This window comes from Manis pentadactyla, chromosome 6 (genome assembly GCF_030020395.1).
Source record: "Manis pentadactyla isolate mManPen7 chromosome 6, mManPen7.hap1, whole genome shotgun sequence".
Classification (NCBI taxonomy): Eukaryota; Metazoa; Chordata; class Mammalia; order Pholidota; family Manidae; genus Manis; species Manis pentadactyla.
Window position 1 is genome coordinate 3,266,672 of NC_080024.1, and position 23,234 is coordinate 3,289,905.

A 23,234-nucleotide genomic window follows, 5' to 3' on the forward strand; every position below is an offset into this window, starting at 1 on the left:
CAAGCTCCAAAAAGGAGACACATGTCCTCTGAGATGGAGGGAAGGGAAAAATTTTGGGTAGACAGGAGGGCAGAGAGAGTCCCAGCCCAGTTGGCATCCATTGTCCCAGTAAGAAAAGAAGACGGAGGGACAGAGGCAGTGGTGTTCGTGAGCATGGAGGGATTTTTTTTTGACCAGAGGCTGTAGGGCTGTGATGAAGGGTCCTCAGACATTTAGGAAACAGCCGCCCACTTGCAGTGGCAAGCAGGTGTCAGCTGAGATTACAAGCCTGTGATCTGCTGTTGGCTTGGCACCCTGACCTACAGATATCTCAGGCCCTCCTAGAATACAAGGAGTGGTGAGGTATGGAGCTGGCCAAGAGAAAGTGACAGAGGCCAGATCACCTTGGGAAGGAAATCCAGAATGGCTGCAAGTGGACTCCGGAGACAGCCCGCCCTGCCGTCCTGGCTGGGTGGGGTTGAGAGGCCAGGGTGAGGGAGGGGGTCTGGGGGCTGCAGAGGGTGTGGATGGGGGATGCTGCCATTGTGTGTGGAGGGAGACTACTTTGGGGGACAGATTGTGGGGTGGAGGGGTTTCAGGGGATGCTGGCAGAGCGGCCCTACATGCTTAGGGTGCGGCAGACAGGGGCGCACCGGATGAGGCTGGAGCCCAGGAGGCCGAGCTGTATAGACCCAAAGCCTCCGGGGTGAGCCCAGGGCGTGCGGCGTGGATCTAATTGCAGTCACGAGCAGGTTGGAGGATCCCTTCAGTGGACTTAGCTGCAGCAAGGAGGGGGGACTCTCTGAATGGAGAAAGAGTGGACTGGCCAGTGGGCCTCGGTAGGAATGCACCCACGGCGAGGGAGTGGTTTACAGCCCCTGAGCTTCTGGAAGCTCAGGTCACCACCAAGCGGGTTTCAGAGACAGGAGGCAGGCGGGGAGGTGCCTGGCAGGTCAGTCTCTTGTTAATTCAGATGTAGGAGGGAGAAGGAAGAAGAAAGGACTTGGGGTTTTGAGGCATAAATCCACCAAAGGGCCACGTGGGAGGGGCTGCAGAAGTTCAGAGGGGCAGGAGGGATCCAGAGAAACAGAGCCTTCTGGACTGTGATGAGAACAATGGGAGAGGGCAGATAGCACAGACGCCGGGTTTTCATAGCAGATTCACAAAGGGGTGAAGCAAAGGGACTGGATGTCAGGATAAAGGAGCCGGCTGTCCTGGGCAGGCCGAGCCACTTACGGGAAGGGCTCCAGAACGGCCACCCCACGGAGCTCCAGGAGGCGGTGCACAAGATGGTCTCCCTGGTGGTTGCCCATGACCTCAGCTTTGACGGGGTGGCAGTGCCGACGGCCCTACAGTGAGTCTGCCTCTAACAGGGAGGAGTGTGTGGCGGCCTGGATAGTTGGTATTAAACACTGAAGCAGGCTCTCTACCTCCAATGCCATGCCTCACCCCTGTACTGTGACGCCGGTGTCCCTCCTGCCAGGTTCCAGGAAGAGAAGGTGGGGCCCTTGAGAGCACCCCAAACCTGACCCTCCAGGTCACAAGGATATGATGAGTGTCCGTAATGACCTGCTCTATTCGCTGCCCTGTTTCCAGGATCGGTCACTCACTGATCGTCACATTTCTGGATACAGGGATAAAAACGAATCCATCCCCCAAAACAGTGCAGGGGATCGGTAGAGAAATAGGTCATCTTTTCTTTATGGCTGTTTTGGCCAACTCAGGAAAGAGGGTGGCTGATTTTGCCTTTAGGTGTGACCATTATATAAATGTGCCATTAGATTACTATCTGAATGCTCAAGGGGCCTATCCGTGCAGGGTGTTTCTACACAGAGGATAAAACCTTTGTTTTTATGCCAAGAAAGCATCTCTGTCTTCTAGTGTTGAAGCCACTAGCATCACCAGGGTGGAATATTAATCCATTTATGTCGTCTCTTCTAATTAACTCCACTCTGCGATTCTGCCAGTATCATGTCCCACTGCATGTTCCACTGCAAAAACACAAAATAATAACCATTTTCTGTTTCTAATTGTAGGGGAAGGCAGTCAGGAGGCATTATAGAGTTTGCTAGTTAAGTCAGGGCCAGCTCTTCCCATTGCTGTCTACCAGGTGATTTCTCCTCATAGAATGTTCTTGATTATACAATTTAAATGTGTACAAAATGTTAGTGATCCCCATTGTTCTACATGAACTCTGCCCTAGTAATCAGTCTGAAAGTTGTATTTTTGAAAATCCCTTTGTCATTCTTTTGTAAATAGATATCACTAAAATAAAAAAGCTTTATACTATAGTGAAAGCTAAAGATGACATGCGGTCAGTAAGGATTTTACTATGAACATTTTTTTCAGCAAAATATAAAGATTTCAAAAACTCAATGAAACCTATCTACAATGTTTGTGTTTACAAAGGAAACATGAATGTGACCTTTTAAATTTTTCTTAAGAAAAGGAAGCGTCCCATGAGCTAAGGAAGGCATTGTGCCCCCACAAATATGCTCAGGAAAATGTGTTTCCAACGGTGTTGTAGGAGCCTACAAGTTTTCTCTGGACATGGCACAAGTTTTCCATAGAAAATGCTGCAGAGGATATGAAACGTGAGCCATTAAAGCAGAAACCAGACAACCACATTTTACATTTCAGATAGGCCTAATTTCCCATGGAGTCAATACTGGTCATTGGTATGCCTTGCTGTACACAAGAATGCGTAGCTCTTGTGTCTATTTGAGGCTCTGGTTCTCCTGGATAACACAGCATGCCCTTGTGTGTCCTATCATTGTGTGCATAAGAGGACAATGGTGTTTTTTCGGTGATGACAAATTATCCAACATTTTTCTATGACTTGCTGCTGTTCAGCCTTTTAGGAAGAAATGTCCAAGGATTTTCCTTCAGGGCTTGTTTGTCTTACTGACGTTTTTGTACATTGCAATAAAAAAGCAACAATGTGATAAATTAGTTAGAATAGTAAATTAATTAGGACTGTGTCATCCTGTGATTTAGGCATCATTTTTCTTTTATTGACTCTAGGCTCATAACTGATTCTTCTTTTAAATGTCTTGGTATGCTGAGGAAGCAGCAAATCTTGCCCTGTCCCTTGGGGCCATTGGTTTAGGCCTGGCAAGTGTTGAGGGGTTTTGTGGTGTGATTTGCAGAGCCTCTAGCTTCTATGAGGTGTGGGCCATTTCTATACCCAGCTGTGTTATGAACAATCCTGGTACCGTACCCTCCCTAAGATCCTTCAGGAATCTTAAGTTTTGGCTAAAGAGGAGCAATGCTTTGGAATTCTTAGCAAAGGCCCAGTCTTATTTAATACTGTCTTAAGGCCATTATTAAAAATGCAAGATCTTAATTATTGTAGCAAAAAATTTTTCTTCTCCCTTATCTACTATTTCCAAGTTAATATCTTATAAGGTCTTATATGATATTTCCAAGTTAATATCTTTCCCTGTGCAAAGCATTCATCTACAAGGATATTGTCAAGGATTTTGTGTATATATGGGAAGAAAGAACACTTCTGATTCTAACAATCCCTGGCTCAGCTTATATGACAAGAGAAAAGTGGTAAGGACATATTTCACTACAGCAAAATTCTTTAGTTTTTGAGATGTTTGTATCTTGCTTCCACAGTGAAAGCAAAAGCAATTTTGCTGACACAGGAAAAGTTAATTTTAAATATGAAGTGTTCACTGTCATTAAAAAGATCAGAATAAATCTTTTTTTATATAATACAACAATTACACCCTGAATATAGATACCTAAAGTCTTAGAACAGAACTATCATATATGCTCACATAAAAACCCTTCCTCTTCTTAATATACACTTAAGTTATTAAAAAAAACATTTAACAGAATAATTTTGCTGTTTCTCTAGTTTAAATCAGTCTGATATAAATATTCTAGCTGAGGCTTTGAAATATTCTGCCAGGTTTGTAGATTTATTGTTTGCTATTCATTGCTCAGGGCATCTGTGAAGCCCCATTCTCAGTTAACAGAATGGAAATCTCTTTTTTGCCATTGTGGGGAGAACAGAGGTCTTGGTTAGCCACTTTTATGTCCATTTGGATATGGACATAGGTATAACCCCAGAGCAAACTCTAATTAAGGAGTTTTCTGATGCTTATGGTCTCATTAGCAATCAGTTTAGAATGTCATAAAAATAAGGTTGGATAATTATGTCATGACTGGTTACTATCACTCTGCTTAACATCGTTCTGCATTGTATGATTGAATATAGAGGCAATAGCACAAACACCTTAACAAAACATCTTGCTTAGTCCCAGAACTGCATTTGACTTCCATCCAACTGAACATCACACAAGAAAAGAAAATCAAACCAAAAATGCATCAGAGTATTTTTAAAATTAGAACTTTCAGTATAGTCTGAGTTCTTTTTTTCAAATTCACGAAGTTGCATGCATGCAGTCATTTTGGTTTTTAAAGAAAAAAGAAAGAAGCGATAGTTGCTCAAGTGTTTAATGTACTGGAATGAGGGGTCACCGGAACCTGAGATTCGGAACCTGAGATTCTGTTTTGTAGCTGTGGAGCTGGACAAAGAAAATCTTATGATCACCTGAAGATTATGAGAGAAATTTCTAAAAATTAGGCATTTTTAGACATGTGTCTAGAAACTAAAAACTTCAGACCTTCATTAATAGTGCACTCCTTAATTTCCTCCTGTCCATATGGTAACGCACAGTTGTAATAACCACATGGCCCTCCAAATTTAGTGGGAATTTTTAGAATATGTACCTATGGTTTCACAGAAAAGTGACTATGATATTCTGAAATTTAACTATAGATATTGCACAAATAGAAATTCGATACAATATCTCTATTTTACACCGTCATTTCTAAGAAGTTGCCTCTTATCCATTCAGAATGCAGAACTAAAAGAACTTCACGTTCCTGAACGTGTTTTGTTTGTCCATATTTCGTGTTTCTTATTGTTTTCCAAAGAAACATGTCAGAACACTGAACATGCATGTGGTCACTTGTTCTAACGCTTTCACATTTTTTTGCATTTCTTTCTTTTAAAGCACAAGACTCTGCTGACCTTATTTTCCTTATTGACGGATCAAACAACACCGGAAGTGTCAATTTCCCAGTCATTCGCGACTTCCTTGTAAATCTCTTTGAGAGACTCTCAATCGGAGCTCAGCAGATCCGAGTGGGGGTGGTCCAGTATAGTGATGAGCCCAGAACCATGTTCTCCTTGGACACTTACTCCACCAAGGCGCAGGTTCTGGAGGCAGTGAAAGCCCTTGGTTTCATGGGTGGGGAGCTGGCCAATGTGGGCCTTGCCCTGGATTTCGTGGTGGAGAATCACTTCACCCGGGCAGGAGGCAGCCGCGTGGAGAAAGGGGTCCCCCAGGTGCTGGTCCTCATAAGTGCCGGGCCTTCTAGCGATGAGATCCGCGACGGGGTGGTAGCACTGAAGCAGGCTAGCGTGTTCTCGTTCGGCCTCGGAGCCCACGCCGCTTCCAGGGCAGAGCTCCAGCACATAGCTACCAATGACAACTTGGTGTTTACTGTCCCGGAGTTCCGTAGCTTTGGGGACCTGCAGGAGCAATTACTGCCGTACATTGTCGGTGTGGCCCAAAGGCACATTGTCTTGCAACCGCCAACCATTGTCACACAAGGTACGTATGCTCTTCTCGCCGTCTGTGTGGGACCGGGGTGTTTTGTGTGTTGGCTTTTGTGTGTGTAGAGGTAAGGTGGGCACCTTACAGAATGACTCGTCTCAGCGGAACCTGTAAGTACCCACCGTCGAGTCCTTCTTAGGTGACTTAGCTCTTGCAAGTGACGTCTGTGCTTACAGCCGTGTTGGAAAAAACAAGATCCACAAGTGAGGGCAAAGCTCTCGTTAGAGTCATCAAGAAAGTGTGCTTTTAAGGCTCAGAGAAACCTGTTACTTTGAGACGATTAAATGTCACTGTACCATCTACTGATAAGCCAGTCGTCTGAAAAACAGACCTCAGGAGCTCATTGCAAGTTTGACAAAAATACTCCAGGACGGTGGCCCTGGCTCTGAAAGGCAGCATGCTAGGGGTGTGCTCACAGAAAAGTGAGGCTGTCTCCTCAGAGTCCTGTCTGTGCTGGGGTGTTGGGAGTGGCACTCCTGAAGGTAAGAAATAACAAAGCTCTCACTTGGTGGAACATTTATGAAAACCATTTTTCGGGGGTTTATCAAGTTTAGGAGTAATTCTTTTGAGTGAGGAGATTATGATGTACACTTAAATGGAGGGTCTTTGGCAAAAGAGCCCGATTGAAGTCATGTAGAAACATAATGAACATACATTTGACAAATGTGTTTCAAAATCCGAGTGGGAATGTAGTTGCTCTCCAGGCTGCTGTAGTCAGAAATCAGGCAGATCCGCCTGCTACGCTGCCTGGTGGGCTCAGCTGCCTGCCTGAGGCTTCATGGCCAGTGATACGAAGCCTACTGCCACGCGGGAGAAATCGGAACCCATGTGAAATTACATCCTGAAAATTCTCTTGATATTTCTAGACACCCCTCCCAGTGGAATGCAACATACTAAGGTTTCTCTGGGCTTGAATACTTTTGGAAACAGATTATTTCCACAGGTTTTGTAAAAGCTAAGGAAGCACCATGACTGCAGTTGGTCCCGGGTCTTGTGTTAACCAGCTGTGTGATTCTGGGCAGGCCACACTACCTCTCTGGACTTCAATTTCTTGAATTTACCTTAAAGATATTACAGTAGATGAAGGCATTTCTGTTTCAGGAGAAATTTCAAATTTTTAAAATTTATGGGCAGCACATTGCCCTCAATGCAGTTTTCCCTGGCTACCTAGGATGTTAACTCCTCATTTACAAACATCATCTTTAGTCTTTGTGATTCATTTGTGAATATTCAACAAATACTCTTGGCTATCTGGTATGTGCCGGACACTATGCCAGGCACTGGAGACAGTGACAGATGTGGCCACTAGCTCGTTACTGTGTGATGGGAAGATTGGTGGGAAAAACCAAACCAACGGCAAACAGAATATGCCGAGTGTGAGAAGTCCCGCGAGGTCATGAGGGTGTTGTGCTGGGAAGAGTGGGGAAGACAGTGTGAGTGGGGGGGCCACGGGAAGCTCTCTGGGAAGCCGCAGGAAAGTGACCAGCAGGTGAGGAGTGGGGAAAAGGTGTCCCAGGGGCGGCATGAGAGCCGGGCCTCTTGGCAGAGCTGCTGTAGAGTTGCGGTGCGTACGAGGGCTGAGGCTCCCCCAGAGTGCCTCCACTGTCTCCATGCCTGGCCGGTGGGGAAGGCTGAGCAGGGACCAGGGAGGAGGGACGGTGTGGCCCCCAGAGGCCCTGTGTGCCCAGCGGCTGGGACTGGTGGCCGCCCGTGGCCTGGGGGCTCTGAGCGCGAGGTGCTGGTGCCTGGCTGTGTGACTCCTCAGGAATGTCCAGCTCCTGGGTGGCGCAGGAGGAGGGTCAGAGGCTGGCTTTGTCGGGAGCTCCGAGGGAGCAAGGACCAGGGACTGAGGGGCAGCAGGCGAGGCAGGTGGAGCAGGAAGGGCTGATTGGCAGGGAGGTGGACAGATGGGCTCACGTGGCTGCAGGAGGCTGGGGGGGCCTGAGGGTGGCTGAGTGATGTTTCAGAGGCAAGGCAGGCTCTGGGGGTACGCAGGCCAGCTGGGCCCTAGGCAGGGCTGGGGGGCAGGAGGACATGCTCTGTTTCTTAGGCCAGGGCTAGGGTAGGACTAGGTGGAGAGTAAGACCACATTGAGGGAGGTGGTGGATCAGGGTGTCCGAGGAGACCTTGGAAAGAGAAGCATCGGAGAGCGAGGACAGGCACCCGTCCTGGGGCCTCGGGCCATAGGGCGCGTGCTGCTGCTGGTCATCGTGGGGTCCCCCAACAGGGGCATTTCAGACCCAGTCCTGCAGAACATGTGAAAGAGAGGAGCTGGCTCTGTGTGGGCTGGCATCCCGCTCCAGGAGAAAGGCGGCCTCTTACTGGAGGGGAGAAGGGCTGCCACTCAGCCCCACCAGGGACTGAAGGTCGGTCTGTCTTTCTGTTCAGCTTCGTGTATGTTACATGCGTGTCATTGAGTGGCGGGGTCTCTGCTCTGGTATCAGCTTCTCGCAGCTGTGCTGCAGGAGGGGGGGTGAGCGTGTCCAGTGTCACCATCCTTGGACGTGCATAAACAGCACACATGCAGTTAACTGTACAGCATACGTGTGTCTTTTATGTGTATGCAGTGGGGCGGCGTGTGGCGCTCAGCCTCCTTCAGTGCGGAGAGCAGCGCGCATGCCACCCACCTGCAGGTCTCCTGAGAGACCGAGGACTTGGAATTACTGTTCCCACTACAACTCGATGGCAAAGCCGTGGTCCCACGTGCCTGTCCCTGCATATTTTGTGTCTACATAGCACTTACATGTTTTCTCTTAAAGAGGAGAGTTTGGACCAATAGTGTCAGCATGTCACCTGAATTCAAGTGGTACAGATAATCCGTCTGCTGTTTGGGGTAACTGAGGCCTCCTCGCGTCCAGACAATTATTTAATATATTGCAAACACTCCTGCCTCAGCTTTACCATTTATGTTATTGTAAGTCTTGGAAGGTCTAGCAGGTTTTTGGGTTGGGGGTTGTGGCCTCAGACCATTCTTTGTCCCAGGCTGCCAACAGGTTGATAAAACAGGTGGGTGGAAGTTCACGGTCGCCCTCAGGCCGCCGTCTGGCCCACGTGTGTTTGCTGTGAGGTTCGCCTCCCGGTTCAGGCAGTCTGAGCATGTAGCTGAGGACCTTCACAGCCCAGGCCTCTTAGATGAGGTCACTTCTGTGCCACCATCGATTTCTTTTTTTATAAGTTTTATGCTGCTAAGTAATCAGGTTTTTTTTTTTTCTTTCTGAAAAATTAAGGCTTGGAAAATAGAACTGAAGGGAATGGGAGTGTTCATGCTCCCAGCGTCTGGGCGTGGTGGTGGGTGGTCATGAAGCCCAGCTTGTGAAGCCCAGAGCCCCCCGAGCAGACGCTCACGGCTTCGTGATTATTTGAGCTATGGCTTCATCTGGCCTCGCAAGTCCAAGCTGTAGGTTTATGGCAGAAAAGGGCTCCCTGACTTTTTTAGCGACGACATGCTAAATAATCGGTTACTAAAACTAAATTTGTTTTTGTGCCACTGCTTTTTGTAAAAAGTACTAAGAGTGGGTGGAGGGGTGGGTTGGGAGCCAACCTGCCATATGGGAGAAGGAAGCAGCCCTAACAAATTAGTGTGTGTGTTCCAGTGAATTCCTAAGGGGCTGCCAACTGACTTCCTACGGGCGTCCTTTGGGTGGGGTGAGCTGTGTAGAGTCATAGTTGGATGTGATTGGTTAGGCCTCTGCATTCACCTTCTGACGTTGCTACCTGCAGTCATCGAAGTCAACAAGAGGGACATAGTTTTCCTGGTGGATGGCTCATCCATGCTGGGACCGGCCAATTTCCACGCAGTCCGCGAATTCATCACCAAAGTCATACAGAGACTGGAGATCGGACAGGACCTTGTCCAGGTGGCAGTGGCTCAGTATGCAGACACCGTGAGGCCAGAGTTTTATTTCAACAGCCACCCCAATAAAAGGGAAGTCATGACCGCTGTGCGGAAAATGAGACCCATGGAGGGTTCAGCGCTGTACACAGGCTCTGCCCTGGACTTCGTTCGGAACAACCTGTTCACTAGCGCTGCTGGCTACCGGGCCGCCGAGGGGGTCCCTAAGCTTTTGGTGCTAATCACAGGTGGTAAGTCGCTGGATGGAGTCAGCCAGGCTGCCCAGGAGCTGAAGAGAAGCAGCATCATGACGTTTGCCATTGGGAACAAGGGTGCCGACCAGGCTGAGCTGGAAGAAATTGCTTTTGATTCCTCCCTGGTGTTCATCCCTGCTGAGTTCCGAGCCGCCCCTTTGCAAGGCATGCTTCCCGGCCTGCTGGCACCTCTCAGGACCCTCTCTGGAACCACTGAAGGTATGGTGGGGAGGGCGTCAGACCCACAGTAGGGGGCCTCTGGGCAGAGCCTTTGAGAAATGAAACAAAGTTCTGTTTGTGTTCAGCTAAGAGACAAACTCTTAAATGATGGAAGCAGCAGTAGACAAGGTGTATTTCAGGTTTCCTTTTACCCTGAGTTGGGATGTGTATGACTTACATGCCATAGGAAGCAACTATATGTCTTAAATATCATATGCTAAGAACTGTATGATTTCAAATGTCATGACTTAAAAATCCCACGACGTAAACCAGAGGACCAGGGACTGCCTGTCTTTGGAGCTTCCTGCCAAGAGGGTCACTTCTCAGCTCCTAGTCTTGTAGGTCCCAGTGCCCTGCTCCTCCTGGGGTGCCTGTCTGACCTCCTTCTCCCTCCACCAAGATGTAGCCTGACCCTTCCTTTCCTAAGCTGGCAGCACACCTCTGAGTGCCTGAACCTGTCCACTCTCTTGAAGGGGTTTCCTTCAGTTGGAAGCACAGTGAACGAAGGGGTGTGACGGGAAACACCCACTGGTTCTTTGAATCCCTCTTTTAATGTGATAATCAAAGACACCATACAGGCTTCTGAGCTTACAAAGCGGATAAGTACAAGTCACCATCCTTAATGAAGATGCATATCACGGACACGACCTTTCCTACCTCACAGCCTTTGCCACGGGAACACTGCTTGTTGCATGACCCATGTTGCACGGATGCATGCATGCTTTGACCTCAGGCCCTCGGGCCTTCTCACCCCTTCTCCCCCTTTCTTTTAATTTCCTTAAAACTTCTAATCCACAGTTTCATAGCCAAAGTTGAATTTGATAGAATGTAGGATAAAATTAACTATTAGATCTAAATTTTAGTGAGACGCCAGGGAAGAAATTGGAAGTCATTTTTAAAAGGCATGTACTAAACATGTTTGTACACATCTTCTAATTTGAGGATCATGCTTTTGATTCTTCACATGTATAACATCAGCCAAGCATAGCAAAGAATCTCCCTGTTTCCTGACGTGACCCAGGATCCTGTAATCTCCCTTGGGAGGAATTCCCACGGGCACTCTGTTGGATTATGGCCTGGCAATGCTGTGACTCCCGACAGGAGAGTCCCAGTGGGGAGCGGCCCGCGGGTGGGCCTGGGAATACCTCATGATGAGAACAGCCTCATTGTGTTAATTTTTGTTTGAGCCTTCAGGAACTCATGACCTCAGATTATTTTGGGCTAACACTTCTAAGCTATCTCTAAGTGAAAATCTCTCTGCAAATGTGCAGAGGTGGCCCTGGGAGGATCCAGTCTCACACACGTAAACCTGGCTGTGACTGTGGCCATGAACAGGAGCAGGGCAGAAAGGCACAGGGGAATTCATTTCGAGGGAAGGAACGTTCTGTTTCAAGGACTTGGGTCATTTCTGTTGGTCGCAGACATTCTAACTTTGGCACTGTATCCCTCTGTGGGCCAAGTTAGTTTCATAAACTTGGCTGTCACTATGCCTCTCAAACACCGGCCGCTCTAGAGAAAATATGCAGCCTTCTGCCATATTTTGCAGGACGGACGTGCTTTGCCTCTGATTGTCTGTGTGTTCTAATGTTGGCATGTGTGCCCGTGTCATAAGCACACATGAGAAGACCCTCCGTGGTTGTGTATGTCTCACTTTGTTTTCTGTGCTCCACTGCAGTTCACGTAAACAAAAGGGATATCATCTTTCTTTTGGATGGATCGGTCAACGTTGGAAAGGCCAATTTCCCTTACGTGCGGGACTTTGTAATGAACGTAGTTAACAGCCTTGATGTTGGAAGCGACAATATTCGTGTCGGTTTAGTGCAATTCAGTGACACTCCCGTAACGGAGTTCTCTCTAGACACTTACCAGACAAAGTCAGATTTGCTTGCTCACCTGAGGCAGCTGCAGCTCAAGGGGGGTTCGGGCCTGAACACCGGCTCTGCCCTAAGCTATGTCCGTGCCAACCACTTCAGCGAAGCTGGCGGCAGCCGGATCCGGGAACACGTGCCACAGCTGCTGGTGCTGCTCACAGCCGGGCAGGCTCAGGACCCCTACCTGCAGGCCGCCAACGCCCTGGCACGCGCCGGTGTCCTCACTTTCTGTGTGGGCGCTGGCCAGGCCAGTAAGGCCGAGCTTGAGCACATTGCTTTTAACCCGAGCCTGGTGTACCTCATGGATGATTTCAGCTCCCTGCCAGCTTTGCCTCAGCAGCTGATTCAGCCCCTAACCACATATGTTAGTGGCGGTGTGGAGGAAGTTCCACTCGCCCAGCCAGGTAAAGCAACCGCGCTGCATGGGCTCCCTTCCCCCCAAGACATCCCTGGTGGGCAGGTGGCCCATCTGAGCCCAGGAGTGTGGTGAACCGTAGAAAGACCATTGGCCTAGTTCAGATGAAGTATTTTAAATGGGGGTTTCAGACACTGTGCCCCAAGTATAGAGTCCCTGTCTAAAGGGTGTTTATTAGTGAAAGAGAGTCTAGAAAATCCAGCTTACGTTCCTCTCATCTTATCCCACCCTTTATTCAGAAGTTTTTTTTGTTTTGCTCAACGCCTGTGAGGATTCTGGAGTGCAAATCCAGATGGGAGTGAGAGCGCAGGAGAGACCGATTCCCCTTCATACCTGAGTATGCACGGGGATCATTTAACATTTGAAAATTTGTATATGATAATTTTTATGTTTCAAATCTGCTGTATGTAGGAAGTGATTTGTTATGAACCCAGCAAAGGCTGTATCTCTATGGGATGGTGAAATGGTTTCCAAAGGATGTCTGACTGCTGCTGCTGATGGCAAATTAGTAGGGATGCCTTAGACGTTCAGCTCTCTGCATCACACAGATGGGGCAATGAGACTGATCCAACTGAAGGCAGATCAAGATAGTTCCCCAAACTGAGCTGAAAGCAGCACCGCATTACATGGTGTGGCCCACGAGGCGCTGCCGCCTGTGTCCTCTGTGGTCTGATTGCAGCAGGTTGGGAAGTGCTGACAGAGAGCCGGACCCACACTCAGAGCCATGGTGGGCACTATTTTGGGTCCTAACAAGCTCAAGCTTAATGAAAAGATAATCCAATTAGAGCAGATGTGTTATATCCTTAGGTAGTTACCCCATTGCAGCCTTTGTGACAAGACACAGGTCAATTTTTAAGCAGAAGGACAATAAGGACCGCATTTTCAATAATTTATAACAATTCAAAAACACTGTTCTCCTGGGGTGATTGCCACATATGCAAGAACAGAATCCTCCAGGGCCTTTCATGGTCTTATTTTGTTGAACAAGCCTGATGCTAGGCTGGGAAGATCTTTCTAGTTGTTCCAGTGCTTTGAAAATATGCATAGCTTTGAAACGGGATGTTAATGATAGCCAGTGTGGCTTTCCTCTTCCCTGGGTGGTACAGTGGCCCTCAGATGAATTCATGCACTCCCGTTACCAAAGTCTGGTGGTGCTGGGCTGGTGGTGTCAGCGTGGCACCTGCTGTGTTCTTGTCCCTCATTGTGTCCTAACCTCCTTTCCTTGCAGAAAGCAAGCGAGACATTCTGTTCCTCTTTGATGGCTCGGCCAATCTCGTGGGCCAGTTCCCTGCTGTCCGAGACTTTCTCTACAAGGTTATTGACGAGCTTGATGTGAAACCGGACGGGACCCGAATAGCGGTAGCTCAGTACAGCGATGATGTCAGGGTGGAGTCCCATTTTAACGAACACCAGAATAAGCCTGAAATCCTGAATCTGGTGAAGAGAATGAAGATCAAGACGGGCAAGGCCCTCAACTTGGGCTACGCCCTGGACTACGCCCAGAGACACATCTTTGTGAAGTCCGCCGGGAGCCGGATCGAGGAGGGGGTGCTTCAGTTCCTGGTGCTGTTGGTTGCGGGACGGTCGTCAGACCGGGTGGACAGGCCAGCCCTCAGCCTGAAACAGAGCGGGGTGGTGCCTTTCGTGCTACAGGCCAAGAACGCAGACCCTGCCGAGCTAGAGCTGGTGGTGCTGTCCCCTGCCTTCATCCTGGCTGCAGAGTCACTTCCCAAGATCGGAGACCTGCAACCACAGATCGTGAATCTCTTAAAATCGGTGCACAATGGGGTACCAACCCCAGGTATGCCATAGCAGGCAGGTTGCTCTGCAGCCCGGGTTTCCAATACATGGTTGATGGCAGGCAGCTGGCTCCAGTCCCTCAGACAGAAGCCCTCCTTGGGTGTCCAGGGAAGAAGGAAAATTAATAGTTTGTTCCTGCAGGAACAATGGAATATGACTTTCTTTCCCCACTTTGCCTGCAACACAGAAGGATCAGGGTGATTATTTTTAAGGATATCTTATTATTTCATAATAAGATATTATAGGCATTTAGACCTATTAATAGTTAAAAACCATTTCAAAAAACACAACTTTTATTCTATACTAAAAGCTGTATAAAATAGTTACACTGCAGCTAAAGCAGTCTTCCTCTGGTATTGCCTCAATGTCTTATCTTAAGTGGGTGTCACTGTGTTATGATTCATTCACTACATTCACTGAGAATATAAGGCATGATGAGAGGCAGAGAAATTCCCACCAGAAACAAAATAAAATTTGCAACTGCCCATCTACATGACCATGATTTAAATGTTTAACCATTTTCCATTTGTTGATAAAAATGCAGTGAAAAGAGCTATTGATTTCATATAGAATCCTTTTGATCAAAAACTGAGAATCTGGAGCTTCATGCTGACTTTTGGGACCATACACTGTTGGGTTTGGATTGTCACCCAGACATCTGGGTTAGTCTTTCTCCCATCGATCCGCGTGCCTGGCGGTGAATCACTGGAAACCTCCCGTCTGTACGATGCTGTAGTGGCTATGCAGGCGCGGCCCTCCCATCTCTCACTCCCCCATAAACAACTTTTCTTGAGTATAGTTTTTAAAGTTCATAGTACTGCTCAAGCATTGAACTGCTCTAAAATAAAAGGGCAATCTATATAGACTGGTATGTTTCTTTCCTATCGCTGATATAACAAATTGCCATACATTCGGTGGTTTAAAACAAATGAATTCATTATCTTGTAGTTCTAGAGTTCAGACAGAGGAAACCAGAGTCAGCAGGCTAAAATCAAAGTGTCAACAAGATCGAGGACCTTCTGGAGTTTTAGCAGGGTGTCCATTCCTGGCCTTTCCAGCATCCAGAGGTGCCTGGGGTGCTTGGTTTACGGCCCCTCCCCACCTGCCAAGCCAGCAGTGTGGCAGCTTCTCGCTCCTCTGTCTTCCCACCCATCCTTTTCTCCCTCTTACAAAGACACATGACTGGTTATGTTGGGTCCACCTGGATAATCCAGCATAATCCCCCCAACCCCCAAATCCTTTATCACATCAGCAAAGTCCCGTTCACAAGTTAGGGGGTTCTGAATCTGCTATCTCTGTGGGGATATCAAGTTACTGATTTCACATATTGTTTAGCCCACCACGGTCAGTAGGAAGTTGTCCCTCTTACGTCCCGTGGGAGTCATTGCGTCTGTCTTCCTTCCAGCTTCAGGTGAGAAGGACGTGGTGTTTCTGATTGACGGCTCCGAGGGTGTCCGGAGCGGCTTCCCTCTGCTGAAAGAGTTTGTCCAGAGAGTGGTGGAGAGCCTGGATGTGGGCCCGGACCGGGTCCGGGTGGCCGTGGTGCAGTACAGTGACCGGACCAGACCCGAGTTCTACCTGAACTCATTCATGGACCAGCAGAGTGTGGTTGATGCCATACGCAGCCTGACCCTGCTGGGAGGGCCGACGCCCAACACCGGGGCCGCCCTGGACTTTGTCCTGAGGAATATCCTGATCGGCTCGGCTGGAAGCAGGATGGCAGAAGGTGTCCCCCAGCTGCTGATAGTCCTCACAGCCGACCGGTCTGGGGATGATGTGTGGGGCCCCTCGGTGGTCCTGAAGAGGGGAGGGGCAGTGCCCATCGGCATCGGCGTGGGGAACGCCGACATCACAGAGCTGCAGACCATCTCCTTCATCCCGGACTTCGCTGTGGCCATTCCCACCTTCCGGCAGCTGGGGACTGTCCAGCAGGTCGTCACTGAGAGAGTGGCCCAGCTCAGCCGTGAAGAGCTGAGCAAGCTCCAGCCGGTTTTCTCCTCGCCAACGAGCCCAGGTAAGGAGGGGATGGTTTGGGTCGTTGTTCCTGAAATGCCTGGGGCTGGGTGTTTAGACTGCGGGCTCCGACGTGTCCTCAGTTCTGTTTCCTCTGCTATGCAGAGTGAGAACAAGAGCTGGAAATCACGTGCCCTGGGTCTTGGCGGCCAGAAATGCCAGAGGCTCTTGGAGATGCTAAGATTCATGTTTTGGCCAAATTAAATCTTGAAGAGGGAAACATGCTCGGCTTATGGTGCAGATCCCCCAAGTCTGCATAAAGCCTTCTGTGCAGACACTTGAGGGGGAGCCTGCCTGGCAGCGCCAGTTCCCTGTCCATCCTGGGCTGCTCTGGTAGGTCTAGCTGCAGCCTCCTGTGATCAGAGAGGGAGTCTGACCGCAGGTGCCCTGAGAAGTCGGGGCACCGTCTCTGAAATATTGGTGTTTCCAGAGCCGAAGTGTGAAGACTGCTTTGGACCTGCTCAGTGCTGAGAAGTGAGTGTCTGGACTGGCAGGAAGGCTGCCCGGTGCTTAGACCAGGGCTTCTTCACTTCCCTCCTTCCTGTTCGCTTTGCTGTGCCTGGTGACAGTACACCGGGCAGCGGTGGGAGCCCCGGCTGCTGGAAGGAGGATGGCTGAGGGGCATCCATGCCCTCCAAGACGGCCGCCGAGGACCCGCCCTCCTGTGCACGTGGTGGGGCACCTGGTGCCCAAGAGGCAGCTGTGTCCTTGCCTCCCGTGGCTTACATTGCACAGAATACCAGCCATGGCCTCATGGCGTGGAGAGGCGAGAAGGGAAGGGCAGGGGAGAAAGGGAGGGGTGGGTGGGAGCAAGTGAGGGGAAAGTCGGCCGCAGGCCACACTGCCCCTGGGGACGGCGGGGAGAGGGGTGCACGGAGTCCCGAGAGCGGCATGCCCGCCGGCCCCCACGGAGTGCTGTGACGTCCACAGCCGAGTACATGTGGGAGACGGTGGGGTGGATAGAGTGAGAGAGGGTTTTCTTTCCCTAGCGGATGTGCTTTGAGATTCCCGTTTCACATTTGGGAAGTGTGACATTTCTCAAACTGATCTGACCGCAGTCTGGGAAATGTAACACTTCTCAAACTGATTTGACTGCCAGCTTTCTTTTCTTGGGCACATTTTGGGTTCCAGTGTTCACAAGAGTGCCCTTTAGAGACACCCCCATCATGTATGTGCAGCTTCTTTACTTTAAATACAAGCATATATTTCTACGGAAACACGATCCTGCCGCAGAGCTCTCCCCTCTCCCAAATGACTCTTTCCTACCTTCCCCTCACCCCCTGCTGCTGCTCCTGTGCCCTGCACTGCCCAGCTTCCCCTGAGGGGTGCTCTCGAGTCCCACGTGGTGAGATGCAGGTCCATAGGGCGCGTTCTGGGAGCTCCACACACTCTCCCCCAGCATCGCTTCCTGTTGCCGGGGTGAGCGGTCTGCTCCTGGGCACCTGCCCCTCTGCCTAAGCCAGGCCCCGTCTGCAGCCCGCTCCCCTGAGCCATCAGTTCCCCACTGCGGGTGGGCAGGATGAGCCCCCCCATGACATGCACGCACTGCTTTTTCTCCTCTCTTCAAAACTCTGACACTCTGTTTTCCCCTCCAGCAATGCCACAGTCCCCTTTTAAAAGAGTTTCCCATGTACACGTCCTCTCTGGGCTGCCTCGGTCCGCCATTCACCCTCACCGCCCTGCGGAAAGTGCCCTTGTCAAGGACACTCCGCCTGGTAACCCTCCTCTTCTCCCTAATTTGTAATCACTGAAATGCCACGACTCACTCCCGGGACTGGTATTTTAACTACAATACTTAAAAAAGCAGAATTGGGATATTTGCCCATCAGCCGGTGATTCCATGACAGACTGGGAGGTGGTCTGTTAACAGTAAGAGTTTGGTGCCCAGGAAGGCGAAGCCCACCATAACATTTGATTGCAGGTGTTGGCGGCAAGAAGGACGTGGTCTTTCTCATCGATGGGTCCCAAAGCGCTGGCCCTGAGTTCCAGCACGTCCGCACCCTCATCGAGAGGCTGGTCGACTACCTGGATGTGGGCTTTGACACGACCCGGGTGGCCGTCATCCAGTTCAGCGAGGACCCCAGGGTGGAGTTCCTGCTGAATGCCCACACCAGCAAGGACGAAGTGCAGAACGCAGTGAGGAGGCTGCGGCCCAAGGGCGGGAGGCAGATCAACCTTGGGGGTGCCCTGGAGTACGTGTCAAGGAACATCTTCAAGAGGCCCCTGGGGAGCCGGATCGAAGAGGGTGTCCCTCAGTTCCTGGTCGTCGTTTTGTCTGGGAAGTCGGACGACGAGGTGGGTGAGTCGGCAGCCGAGCTCAAGCAGTTTGGTGTGGCGCCATTCACTGTGGCAAGGCACGCAGACCAGGAGGAGCTGGCCAAGATCTCCCTGAGCCCTGAGTACGTGTTCTCGGTGAGCACCTTCCGGGAGCTGCCCAGCCTGGAGCAGAAGCTCCTGACCCCCATCAGGACCCTGACTGCAGAGCAGATACAGCGGATCCTGGCCAGCGCCCGCTATCCTCCTCCGGGTAAGACTGGGTGTGGCGTATTGTTCTTGGAGCATTTTTGCTGGAAAAAAATAATAAGCTCAAAGATCCAGAGTACTTACACCTGGGATTGGACCAGTTGGGTCTATGCATGTTGTGGGGTGCGGGGCTGCCCATGATAGGGAACCATGGGGCGCTTCTGTAGGGGCGTCAGAAAGCACTTGTGCTAGGGTCTGAGTGTGCGCTGGGTGATTTTGTGGACGTCCTAAGGAAGTGGGAGTTTCCCTTGGATCAGATGTTGTCGAGCTGTGGAAGTAATTCCATGATTGCGTATCCTACTTAATTTTACGGCTAAAGCTGTAATTGGTAAAGAAGCAGCTGTCGCTCCAATTGGCCAAGGTATGGGGATGTTTGGTTATTTTTGTCTTCTTTCTGTCAATGTTTACGCACGATTCTGCTGTTGAAGTTCTGTGATGTCTTTTACGTTCTGCAGGAGAGCCCAGCGCCTGGCTGTGTGTGCTGGGCTAGCTTTCTTCTTTCTCAGTGTAAAACTATTCAGTTCCATGACTTGCTCTGCTTTTGCTGGGCTCTGTTTCCAGTATAAGTAACCCAGTGATTTTTAGGCGAAAGACAGTTGGAATTTGTTGAGTGACAGCATATGAGTATTTTAATAAAATGGCATCGAAGAAGTACTTAAAATTCTAAGGGGAAAACATGGCTTATCTTTTCCAGAGACTCTGAATTAATTTAATATGTAAAAAAATGGATTCATATAAATAAAATAGGGGAAATAATAGTGAAAATGAAAACTTTGTAAAATGCTAGAGATATGCAAGCAAAAAGAATACTATGAATTAAACACCTGGGGAGATGCTATGGCACATGGGAGGGAGCTGGGATTCTCTGGGCTGTCCTTGGACGAAGAGAGGACATTTGACCTCAGTTGTTTCTCACTTCCTGTCCAACAAAGGTGTTGGTCCAGGTGCTTTGATCCCTTGTGGCAGTAACAGCTTATGAGTCTATAGTTACGGTGATCCTGGGTTAGTTTCTAAATGCTGCTTATGTTTTTAAAATTAGTTGTAACCCAGACGCAAAGCCAAAATTAAAATAGAGTAAACTCAGAAAATGAAAGCTTTGGAGAACATAAAATATTTCAAGAAGCAGAAATGGTTTTGGTAAAAAAAGGCCCCATTTTTAATGGTTAATTTACAAAGGCCCAAGAGTTAAACACATATGTGTTGGCCTATAATTGTAATGTTAACTTATATATAATTGCAGTATATAATTAATATGTAATTGCATAAATGTATAATTAGTATATATCATTGCGATATGATGCCCAGTTCAGAAACAAAAGCAGAAATAAAGCTGGGTGAGCACCAGCCCTGTCCTGTTTTCCTCTCTTCTCCTCTCCGCAGCTGTTGACAGCGATGCTGCAGACATTGTCTTCCTCATGGACAGCTCTGATGGCGTGAAGCCCGACGGCGTCGCGCACATCAGAGACTTTGTGAGCAGGATTGTTCGAAGACTCAACATTGGCCCCAGCAAAGTAAGGATTGGGGTCGTGCAGTTCAGCAATGACGTCTTCCCAGAGTTCTACCTGAAGACCTACAAGTCCCAGGCCCCCGTGCTCGATGCCATACGCCGCCTGAGGTTCAAAGGGGGTTCTCCCCTGAACACGGGCAAAGCGCTGGAATTTGTGGCAAGAAATCTCTTTGTCAAGTCTGCTGGGAGCCGAATAGAAGACGGGGTGCCCCAGCACCTGGTTCTGTTTCTGGGTGGGAAATCCCAGGATGACATTTCCAGGTTTTCACAGGTGATGGGCTCCTCAGGGATCGTGAGTTTAGGGGTAGGAGACCGGAACATTGACAGAACAGAGCTGCAGACCATCACCAACGACCCCCGGCTGGTCTTCATGGTGCGAGAGTTCAGAGACCTGCCCAACATAGAAGACAGGGTCATGAACTCCTTCGGGCCCTCCGGGGCCACACCTGCCCCTCCAGGAGTGGCGACACCTTCTCCCTCGAGACCAGGTATGAGTGGTGGGGCTGTGACTACAGAGCGTGATGATGATTTTTTTAATTGAAAAAATGTAATTAGCATTCATTTAAATGATTTTCTTCTCTCAAGGTTGTTGTTGAAGATAATATAGAAATTAAATACTGGAAAAATAATTCAGTAGAAATTGTAGATGGAAACACATCCCAGAAAGCCTAAGGTCATTGATTCTTCCATGAGGCTAGTTACAACCCCACTGACAGGTACACCGAGGGTTCACTGCAGACTCACTGGCTTTCCTAATAGGCGAGCACCTTTGAAGTTGGCCGATCCATGCCTTTTTCTGTTCCAGTCTTGATTTCTTGATTAGGAAATTATCTCCAAATGCCATTGATTTTTAGCAGGACCCCACAAAGCTCCCAGCGTGCTGGTAGGTAACCCTCTATGGCTGTATGGGGTCACATCCCATTTTCCAATATGTTTCTATCAGCCCTTTTTTGTCCTGCTTCTAGTGCATCTCCTCCCACCCCTGCCAGACATCATCTTTTATTTTTGGTCAGAAGGAAAGTGTTCAGTGGCATTTCCTAAAACACCAGAGACCATGGACCATTGAATCCATGGAAAATATACCATTTTGCACTGAGTTCTCAGGACTGTTTTTTTTTTTTTTTTAGATGATTTATCATTTATCTTCTTGTTTTTAGCATAACGTTTGGAGGGCTGTGAGTTTGGGGACTGTGAAGACACAGAATAGAGCAGAGACATTCACTTTGAAAAAGTTACAGGAATGGCTTGTTTCAATCATTGTACCTTCTGTATATTTGTTCTGGACATGGAAACCAAATTTCTCCTCATTTTCATTTTAATCATTTTTAGAGAAAAAGAAAGCGGACATTGTGTTCCTGCTGGATGGTTCCATCAATTTCAGGAGGGACAATTTCCAGGAAGTGCTCCGTTTTGTGTCAGAAATTGTGGACACGCTTTACGAGGCGGGCGACTCCATCCAAGTGGGGCTGGTCCAGTACAACTCTGACCCCACGGACGAATTCTTCCTGAAGGACTTTTCCACCAAGCAGCAGATTATTGACGCCATCAACAAAGTGGTCTACAAAGGGGGGAGACACGCGAACACTAAAGTGGGCCTCCAGCACCTGCGGCTGAATCACTTCGTGCCGGAGGCGGGCAGCCGCCTGGACCAGCGGGTCCCTCAGATCGCATTTGTGATCACAGGAGGAAAGTCGGCGGAGGACGCTCAGGAGGCCAGCCTGGCACTCACCCAGAGGGGCGTCAAAGTGTTCGCGGTGGGTGTGAAGAACATCGACTCCGAGGAGGTCGGGAAGATAGCGTCCAACAGCGCCACGGCGTTCCGCGTGGGGAACGTGCAGGAGCTGTCTGAGCTGAGCGAGCAGGTTCTGGAGACTCTACATGATGCCATGCATGAGACCCTATGTCCGGGCGTGTCTGATGTTTCCAAAGGTGATCCCCTTCATGTGCCAATTGTCGTCCGTCCTATTCGTGTTATTTCGTTATCTAGATCCCCAGTGCTGGCCTACAGATTCTACAAGCACTTACTTATATCCCTGGGGGTTGGGTCCCAGAGGTCCCCCAGCCATTGTTAGAAGTTTTCTCGCAGGATAAGAGGGGGAGTCCCTTTTTTTGTTCTTAGAAGATTTAGTCCTTCCCCCCCATTCTTCAGATTTATTGGTCCCTGTTATTGTTTAGAGTTTATTAGATCTATTATTTGAGATTAGAGCATTTGAGTTCTCAAGTGCATTTCATCTGAAGCACAGCCCTGGCGGCTTCCTGACTGTATACCGCGATGAAGTCGATGAACGTCCCCAGTAGCAAACGTGTTAGAATGGCCTGCAGTTTTGGCCCCCCACCGCCAGCACCCATTTTCCCTGTGTGAGAGGCGGATCTAGTCGCTTCTCAAAGCCCATCCGTGGGACACCTCCTTTGCTCTTGAGCATGGCGCCCCGGCCCACCTCCCCGGGGCTGGGCCCGGGTGTCGAATTCATCTTGGCAGCCCCGACTTAGAGCTCATCCCCTACTTTTCCCTGTTTCAGCCTGTAATCTGGATGTGATTTTGGGATTTGATGGTTCAAGAGATCAGAATGTATTTGTGAGCCAGAAGGGCCTCGAGTCCAAGATGGATGCCATCTTGAATAGAATCAGCCAAGTGCAAAGGCTCAGCTGCAGCGGTGCCCAGATGCCCTCCGTGCGGGTGTCGGTCGTGGCCATCACGCCCACGGGCCCGGTGGAGGCCTTTGACTTTGCTGAGTACCAGCCGGAGCTGTTTGAGAAGTTCCAGAGCATGCGTGGCCAGCACCCCTATGTCCTCACCGCAGACACGCTCAAGGTCTATCAGAACAAGTTCCGACAGTCCTCGCCCAACAGTGTGAAGGTGAGCAGGGTCCCCTTGTTTCAGCTTCCCGTGCAGTTCCTGGACTCTTCCTGGTCAGGAGGATGCCTTGATCTCCGGACACCCCCTCCTGCAGAGGGTTCTATAAATGCTCTTCACGCTTGACAGGGTTGGTAGTCCCTGCACATGCAAGTGCCTGTACATTTACTATCAGCTGATTATATTAATCTGCAATGTAGCACCTGCCTTGTTTCACTCATTGCATTTAAGCTCAAAAAAAAAAATCTGGAAATCAGTAAGTGAGCTTGATTTAGTTGAATTTATGATTAACCCATGTTTAATTATAGTCCTACCCACTAAATACATT

At 49.3% G+C, this 23,234-nt stretch overlaps 1 protein-coding gene across 6 annotated transcripts in view; it reads left to right on the forward strand.

Moving 5' to 3' along the window:
- COL6A3 (collagen type VI alpha 3 chain) overlaps positions 1 to 23,234 on the forward strand; it is a 77,362-nt gene that overhangs the window by 19,567 nt on the left and 34,561 nt on the right. For 4 of the 6 annotated variants that reach the window (XM_057503389.1, XM_036901082.2, XM_057503390.1 and 1 more), the window contains 9 exons: positions 5,013 to 5,615; positions 9,339 to 9,923; positions 11,599 to 12,198; positions 13,438 to 14,010; positions 15,415 to 16,023; positions 17,944 to 18,549; positions 19,926 to 20,540; positions 21,382 to 21,981; positions 22,572 to 22,909. In XM_057503389.1, the coding sequence (XP_057359372.1) occupies positions 5,013 to 5,615; positions 9,339 to 9,923; positions 11,599 to 12,198; positions 13,438 to 14,010; positions 15,415 to 16,023; positions 17,944 to 18,549; positions 19,926 to 20,540; positions 21,382 to 21,981; positions 22,572 to 22,909 (5,129 nt within the window). The remainder of the gene's footprint in view (positions 1 to 5,012; positions 5,616 to 9,338; positions 9,924 to 11,598; positions 12,199 to 13,437; positions 14,011 to 15,414; positions 16,024 to 17,943; positions 18,550 to 19,925; positions 20,541 to 21,381; positions 21,982 to 22,571; positions 22,910 to 23,234) is intronic. The other 2 variants (XM_036901083.2, XM_036901085.2) reach the window with 2 other exon arrangements.